This window comes from Narcine bancroftii, chromosome 6 (assembly GCF_036971445.1).
Source record: "Narcine bancroftii isolate sNarBan1 chromosome 6, sNarBan1.hap1, whole genome shotgun sequence".
NCBI lineage: Eukaryota > Metazoa > Chordata > Chondrichthyes > Torpediniformes > Narcinidae > Narcine > Narcine bancroftii.
Genome location: NC_091474.1, coordinates 71,297,289 through 71,305,909, shown reverse-complemented (window position 1 = coordinate 71,305,909; position 8,621 = coordinate 71,297,289). Strand labels below are relative to the sequence as shown.

Genomic DNA, 8,621 nt, shown 5'->3' with positions numbered 1-8,621 from the left:
GTTCTCCACCATAGACCTGAAGGCAGCATACCACCAACTGCCCATTAGAAACAGTGATCGCATTTACACAGCATTTGAGGCAGACAGCAGGCTGTATCAATTTCTGTGACTCCCCTTCGGTGTCACCAATGGATTGTCCCTGTTTCAGAGAGAAATAGACTGAATAGTCGATGTGTTCCAACTGAAAGCGGTGTTCCTCTACTTAGACAACGTGACAATCTGTGGCCACACTCAGGAGGATCATGACACGAATTTAAAACGGTTCTTCCAGGCAGCCGAGGAAAGGAACCTAACGTACAACAGGGACAAATGCGTCTTTAGCACCAGAAAGTTGCCAATCCTGGGCTACATAGTGCAGAATAGGGAAATCAGCCCAGATCCAGCCCGTATGCATCCTCTCTTAGACCTCCCAGTGCCACACACGCTGAAAGCACTAAAAAGGTGTTTGGGACTGTTCGCTTACTATGCCCGACAGGGCCCAGCCACTTATAAAAGCCTCAGTTTTCCCACTGTGCCCAGCAGCCACCAGAGCATTCAGGGACATTAGGGGCCATATCGCCGCTAAACCATATAACCATATAACGAACCTGCCGTGCAGTCCATAGATGAGTCGATCCCGTTTTAAGTAGAAATGGATGCATCCGATGTGGCTCTGGCAGCCACCCTAAACCAAGACGGACGACCAGTGGCCTTTTTCTCGTGAACCCTACAGGGGTCAGAGGTAAGACACTCAGCAGTAGAGAAGGAGACTCGAGCCATTGTGGAAGCAGTAAGGCACTGGCGACATTATCTGGTGTGCAAACACTTCACCTTCGTCACGGACCAATGGTCTATGGCTTTTATGTTCGATAACCAGAACAGGGGGAGAATTAGGAATGACAAAATCCTGCGCTGGCATATAGAATTGTCTACATTTAACTACGACATTCTATACTGCCCCGGGAAACTCAACGAGCCCCCAGACGTGCTGTCCAGAGGCACTTGTGCCATCCTTAACCACGCGTTCCAGTTGCAGAACTTGCACAATGAGCTGGGCCACCCGGGGGCCGCTAGACTGTTTCACTTCATTAAAACCCCAAACCTCCCATTTTCGGTAGAGGAAGTAAGGTCAGTGAACAAGAGCGGAATGCAAACCGCAATTTTACCGGGCAGACAAAGCCACCCTGATAAAAGCTACCAAATCTTTTGAGCGCCTCAGCCTCGATTTTAAAGGCCCGCTCCCGTCCAATAATAGAAATGTCTATTTCCTAAACATAATAGATGAATATTCCCTTTTCCCCTTCGCAATCCCGTGTTCTGATGTATCAGCAGCCACTGTTATAAAATGCCTCCAACCCATCTTCAGCATATTTGGGTACCTGAACTACATACACACAGACAAGGGAGCTGCATTCATGAGTGCAGAAGTACAGCCGTACCTGCACGAGAGAGGGATTGCTACCAGCCGCACCACAAGTTATAATCCCAGGGGAATGGACAAGTCGAAAGGGAAAATGCCATATCTGGAAAACGCTCCTATTGACCTTAAAAACAAAAGACCTGCCTGTTACTAGATGGCAAGAAGTGTTGCCACAAGGCCTACACTCTATACGTTCTTTGTTGTGTACTGCCACTAACATGACCCCACATGACCGTATCTTTTCTTTCACAAGAAAAGCCACGATGGGCACAGTACTGCCTAAATGGATGATAACATCGGGACCTGTTCTCCTCCGGAAGCACTGCAGACCCCACAAAGTGGACCTGCTGGTGGATCAAGTGGAGTTGAGGCACGCGAACCCTCAGTACGCCTTTGTCACATTCCCAGATGGAAGAGAAGACTCGGTGGCCACCAGGGATCTCGCGCCGGCCGGATGTGTGAACAACGCGGAGGAAACACAGATATCTACGGATCAACAAGGAGCACAGCAGCAGTCACTAGAACAGTCGTCCATCAAGTCACCCCAGAGGACTCTACCACCCACCCTGGAAATCAGGACCCTGGGTACGCCCACCCCACAAAATATCACCACCCTAGATTTGGTGGCAGGACCTAATCCCATACAAGAGGATCCCCAGCCCACACGGTCACATGACCATCTAGTACTTCCCACTCCCACACCTCCACCAAGAAAGGCCGAAAGGCAGACTTCACTCCCCACTCCTATACCACTACCAAGGAGGTCCAGAAGGTAATGGAAGCCATGAAAAATTTTGGACTTATGAACTTACAAACAAGGGAAGGAGGACGGGGGTGGGGGTTGGGGGGAATAACAATTTTTTAAGGGGGGGGGTGATATGTAATTACACCACTAGGTCACCAGGGGTCATCCCGGTGACCTTGTATATAAAGCAGTCCAGAGCTACAGTCTAGCCTTCCAGGTTCGTCTTGCAGAGAGACAAGACCTCAGTGTACATATTAGTTTATTAAATTAGTTTATTAAAGCTGTCTTATACTCGCACTGCTGGTGTGGTTATTGTCAGTACAGGGGCAGCAGGGGTAAATTTGCCGTTGACTGACGGCTCAGCAAGAACTAATTTTGACCGGAGCTGTAATGTGACTGGTGGCCGCTCCGGTCCGTGTTGTGGCCGAGGGATGCGGCCCTGTTCTCTGCAGCTTCACTTGTGCTGACATTGAACTCCAAGCATGGTCTTGTCTCCGGTAGGATGAGCGACTTCTAGAAGCAGTAAGTCTCGGTGCCTGGGGGAGGGTGGGGGGCTGGAGTAGGGTCTGCACCCGAAGCTCTCGCTGGACCCACACCGTGCCAGAGGGTGAGAGAGACCACCTTGTGGCTTTCTCTAGCAGGGGTTAATTGAGCATTGGGAGAGGTGATGGAAACTTGAACCAGCTCCTCTCGGCAGCAGGAAGTGAGGGCAGTCTACAAAGTGCTCACCTTTATTTCCTTGAGATTTTTCATGAAAAAAATTGAGATTGAATCAAATTGTAATAAGCCTATATTGAGATATAACTTTGCATGTTTAGCAGGATCCATGAATGGAAGGAAAATGAAGAGAAACAGTGAGATAAAAAGTGGATTATTGTGGTGAACGCTGGCTGACAATGAACCCTGTTGCTCAGTCATGGGTTTCTAAACAATGGGACTTTTTGGTGTTGGAATAAAAAGGGCTAGTTTCTGCAGGGGAATTCTCTAACCTATTGCACTGGACAGCAACTTTTTACAAAAGATATGCTTCCTGAAAAAAAAAATTGGAGATTATGGTAAACAAGTTCAAGCTGAAAATAAAGATAATTTCAGATTTGCTGTTGGAGTCGGAAGTTGGAGAAATATTAAATTAACTTTGATTGAATTTAGCATGTTCAATTGCAGAACGATGCTGACACATTGCATTAGTTTTTCTTTCTTCCTTTGGCTTGACTTCGCGGACGAAGATTTATGGAGGGGTATGTCCACGTCTGCTGCAGGCTCATTGGTGACTGACAAGTCCAATGCGGGACAGGCAGGCATGGTTGCAGTGGTTGCAAGGGAAAATTGGTGGGTTGGGGTTGGGTGTTGGGTTTTTCCTCCTTTGTCTTTTGTCAGTGAGGTGGGCTCTGCGGTCTTCTTTAAAGGAGGTTGCTGCCCGCCGAACTGTGAGGCGCCAAGATGCAAGGTTTGAGGCGATATCAGCCCACTGGCGGTGGTCAATTAGTACAACTGACCTAAAAATGTTTTGCCGCTGATTTTCATTTGTACACAGCATTTGAGGCCTCTTGCATCAATGTGCAACAATAGTCGGCCAACATTGATGGATTCCAGTTGATGATATGTCTTTTTCATGGTTGCAATGTGCTGGTGAAACCTTTCACTGACTGCACCAAGATCAGCAGGGAAGACGTCCAAGCGAGGATGCAGAAAATTAATTTAATTGAGATGTTTGCACTTCATGGTTTTGTATGTTTGAAGTGGACTGAAAATATGACAAGAAATCACAAAAATAGATGATTTTCATGATCAGCCACCCAAAATCTCTAAAATACACCCAAAAAGGGTTCAGGAAGCAAAATCTTTGCTGTCCAATGATCCCAGCTCACACTCCTGATCCTGCTGGGGTTGGAACTGTGTCCGGAGCCCTGAACAGCAACACATCGGGGCACCCTCACCAAACTCACTCCTCAAACAGTGGGTGGTAAGTCACTGGGATGCCTCTCCTCAGCCTGGACCCAGTGGAAGCCCATTGGATCTTCTCACTATCATCTGCTCATGGCCTGATTTATGTAGTTGTAACAGAGCATTAATTGAGAACTGAAATATTCACAATGAATTTGGTGCTTTTAACCTTTGGCAGTTTATTTTTATTCAGGTTCAGACATTTGAAATATTGGAAGAAGTGTCTCTTTTGGATCATTATATTTGCAATGATTTGTTCATAGACTGGTAAATCTCTCCAATCTCCACAATTCTCCTCGTGATAACACATTGTGACATCACATTAAGGATTGTGCAGAAACAGTTCTCCCTCTGAATGTCTCCTCCTTGCTCCTAAACATTCAGTAAATGGATGCACAATGATCACACTCAGGTTTGTCAAGTCTGCAAACTCCTGAAAGGTCAGAATTGAGGGATTGGGATTGAATCTCGAAAGTTTCTACTGGTAACTGCTGGACTCTAGTGAGGTGTAGATGTGCTGTTCAGGGCAGATGTTTGGAGGGGAGGTGCTGATCAAAAATGATACTTGTCGGGACGCACAAAGCATCGACCTCTTGAAGCTTTTGCTTGGTAAAGCTATATCTCTCTTTGTCCCATTCTTTCTGTAGAATTCTCTTGTGGTTGTAGTGAGGTCGCTCTATTTTTTGCAGTCAAGTTCCAATCATCTTCTTCTTTCCTTCATCAAGGTTCTATCAAGATCTTGGAGCTGACCAAGGAACCCATAATTAGGCGAGATATTTCTATGTGTGCTGACAGTTTTAATGGCCTCGATCAGGGTCATTTTTTCACAGATCATCAGGAACGCGAGAATGAGAGTGGCTGCTCGGCTGATCCCCATCGCACAATGAACAAAGACTCTTCCTGCATGAGGTGAGAGGGAGAGAAGGCGGGAGAGAGAGAGATCCATCAGTGCCCACGAGACACAAAATAAACTGATCCCAATCAACTGGCTCTCCAGGCCTCAGAAGTTAGAGATTTAACATGGCTGATGTTTCTATATTTATAATAAATACTCATAGAGTCGTAGAACAGGATCAGGCCTTTCAGCCCCATTCATCCATGCCTACTAAGTTGGCATTCTGGGCTCATCCCATTTGCCTGTGATTAGTACACATATTCTAAACCCTTTCTATCCATGCATCAGTCCAAATGTTTCCACCATTTCCTCTGGCACCACATTCCAGATATTCACCACCCTCTGGGTTAGAATGTTGCTGTTCAACTCCCCTCTCCATAACCATATGCTCTCTAGTTCTAGAAGCGTCTACCTTTGGAAAAAGATTCACTTTATCCATGCTGCTCATGAATTTATAAACCTCTCCATGGTTACCTTTCACCCTTTTACACTCTGGGAAATAAAGGTTCAGCCGATCCAAACTCTCCCAATAACTTAAACCCTCCAGTCCCAGCATCATCCTGATCAATCTCCTCTGCACCCCTCCAATGTATTGATGTTCTTCCTAGAGCTGGGCAACCAGAACTCCACAATACTTTAAGTGTAATCTTACTCACACCTTGCACAGCTGAGTTGTACTCAGCACTTCGCCTTATGAAGGCAAGCATGCCTTCATGACCTGGTCGACCTGAATCACCACTTGTATCCCTGGATGCTTCCGTTCTCCAACTCTCTGTAGGGCCATGTCATTCATCGTGCTAGCCCCACTCTGGTTTGACTTACCAAAGTGCAACATCTCAGATCATTCAGCATGAAATTCCATTGGCCGCTCCTTGGCCCACCTTTCCAACTGATTGCAGACCAGTGTAGATTTAAATATCCTTTCTCACTGTACACTGCACCACCAGTTTTGGTGTCATCTTCACATTTACTAATCACGTTAGCTACATTCCCATTCAAATCCTTAATGTGGGTAACAAACACTCTATGTGAAGTACGTCTTTAACTCCTATGGATGCTGCAAGACCTGCTGAGTTCCTCCTGTATTTTTGTGTTTTGACTCTGTATGAAATGTTGGTTGGCTTGCTTTTTACTTTAAATTAGAAGGTGGTTTAAGCCCTTCTCCTGAGTTTAAAGACAAATTCAAGCAGAAATCTCAACTCTCTCCACAAGAATATAAGAAATAGGAACAAGAGTTGTCTATATGGCCTGTTGAGCCTGCTGGAACAATTTCTATCCCAAGGTCTCATTAGTTTTTCCTTGATGATAGGTTCAAGCATTTTGCAGACATGAAGCTAAATGGCCGACATCTCCCTGCCTTTTGCCCACATTCTTTTTTAATCCACTGGGACATGTCCAGAGAATTTTGGTAAATTCCTACAAATGCCTCTACTACTGTGATTTTGGTGAGTACACTGGGATGCATTCAGCCGCGATCAGGGTCATTTTTCCACAGATCATCAGGAATGCGAGAATGAGAGTGGCTGCTCGGCTGATCCCCATCACACAATGAGCAAAGACTCTTCCTGCATGAGGTAAGGGGGAGAGGGGGAGACTTATCTACCTTTAGACCCACACTTTTTCTCAGCACTAATTCTTTGGTGATAGCAATTTCCTCCCACAAGGTCCCGACTCCCATCTCATCTGTAATGTCACTCTTTGGCATGTTTTCCACCATGAAGACCGACAAATAATACTTCAGGTATTTCCACATTATCTGATAATTTCCTTTTCTCATCTGCCTATAGACCTACATTCACTTTAGCCATCCTTTACTTGGTATTATAAATTACTTTCTATTTTTGTGCTTTGTGCTATTTTCTTTCGTAATTTATCTTCCTTTATTTCATTGCTTGCTTAATGGTTCTTTATTGCTTTCTGAAGTTTTCGCAATCTTCCCATTTCCCATGACTCTCGGCGACTTTGTGCACATGAGCTTTTCATTTGAAACCTTTTAATTCTTTAGTTACCCAATGCTAGCTCTTCCTACCTTTACTCAAGATTCCTTTATTGTCATGAAATAGTACAGAATTTGTAATATTACACAAAATTGCCTTCTGCCTGTTCAAAGACTCAGCATTAGTGTCTCTGGCTCCCCTTGCTCTTAACTGAAATAGACTTTATAGTTGAACTGAAAAAATCTCTATGAAAGTCTTTCACTGTTCCTCACCTGTTCCAGCATCAAGGCTGAATTCTCAGTCTATATGGATCAATTCCTCCCTTATCTCTCTTGTTTAGGCATGATACACTGATTTTAGATCTATTGCACCATTTGGAAGAGATATTGAAAAGTGGACTGGAAGGTCAACTTTTATTCACTGTGGAGCACTTTGGCATGTTCTGAGTTTTGGCATGGCTCAATTTAGGTCCTCATTATCCAGAGCAAGGCATCAGCTGAGGAGTGCAGTACACGAACGTGCTGGAAATCATACAGCATCCATAGGAAGTAAAGGGCAGTCAACAATTCAGGCCTGAGAGTTTCTCCACCTGGAGGAAGGGCTCCAGCCTGAAAGGTTGACTGCCGATGGATGCCTTGTGACCTGCCGAGTTTCTCTAGCACTTTGGTATACTTCACTGGAACCCCGGCATCTGCAGAGTTTCTTGTAAACCTGCTGCAGATTTCAGACTTTTTCCAAATCTGCCCTGCAAACTGAAATGTGGTGCATGTAAAGTGAGAAGGGTGATGACATTGGGCACCTTGAGTCACAAGGCATCTCAGTGACTTACCACCCGCTGTGTTGAGACCGGCTCTGATAAATCTTGCGGCTGGATGAAAGAAGGGACTCATGTTAAAATCTGTGGCATCAAATGCCTCAATTCCATAGTATTGTATGTTCATGTCTCTGTAATAAATGGCTCCAGTGTTAACATTGAACTTTCCGTCAGCAGCATTGAGAATGTGTGTAATCCCCAGATGCTTCAGGAGTGTCTTATCTCGAGCTGTCCACCTGCAAAAGATTAAACCCTTGTTGTATTTGGAATATAAACAACATACAACTTCTTGTTCTATTGCTGTGATTGCCCAGGATGATATTTCACATGTCAGAAAACAAAACTAATAAAGGATTGGCCCATAACGTACTGGAGGATGTGTGTCCTTTCAATCTTCATCCTGGCACACATCTCTGGTGGGTCAATATAAACTTGGATACCCCAATGACTGGAACCCCTGGCAAATGATAGAATCAGAAGTCCCTTGTTTTCTCCAGTGAGATACAGGAGTGGGGATGATGAAATAGATATGAGGTGAATTAGGGAATGAGACAGGACAGGTGACAGAAGTATGAGTAGGGGAATGTTTTAGGTCCAGTCATCATAATGCTGTTAGTTTCAAATTAATTGTGGAGAAGGATAGGTTTGGGCCATGAGATTGTAAATTGGAGAAAGGCCAATTTTGAGGAAACGAGAAAGGATTAGGATTAGATGTTTTCGGGCAAGGATGTGCGAGGTAAGTGGAGGACTTTCAAAGGTGAAATTTTGAGAGTACAGAGTTTGTATTTTCCTGTCAGGATTAAAAGCAAGGTTAGCAGGCACAGGAACCTTGGTTTTTGAGTGATACTGGGGATATGGTTCAGAAGAAGAGAGAGGTGTAGAGCAGG

At 44.9% G+C, this 8,621-nt stretch overlaps 1 protein-coding gene and 1 long non-coding RNA gene across 3 annotated transcripts in view; one reads left to right on the top strand and one right to left on the bottom strand.

The window, feature by feature from the left end:
• Positions 1–2,398: 2,398 nt before the first annotated feature.
• Positions 2,399–8,621, bottom strand: part of LOC138736180 (dual specificity protein phosphatase 13B-like) — a 14,309-nt gene continuing 8,086 nt past the window's right edge. For both annotated transcript variants that reach the window (XM_069885251.1, XM_069885252.1), the window contains exons 3-4: positions 7,750–7,970; positions 2,399–4,988 (exon numbers count right to left, since the gene is read on the bottom strand). In XM_069885251.1, coding sequence (XP_069741352.1) covers positions 4,789–4,988; positions 7,750–7,970 — 421 coding nt within the window. In that variant the 3' untranslated portion in view covers positions 2,399–4,788. The remainder of the gene's footprint in view (positions 4,989–7,749; positions 7,971–8,621) is intronic.
• The window catches only part of LOC138736182 (uncharacterized), a 25,393-nt gene continuing 21,170 nt past the window's right edge, over positions 4,399–8,621 (top strand). Inside the window, exons 1-3 of the long non-coding RNA XR_011340134.1 lie at positions 4,399–4,500; positions 4,814–4,997; positions 6,479–6,557. This is a non-coding gene — a long non-coding RNA (uncharacterized lncRNA). The remainder of the gene's footprint in view (positions 4,501–4,813; positions 4,998–6,478; positions 6,558–8,621) is intronic.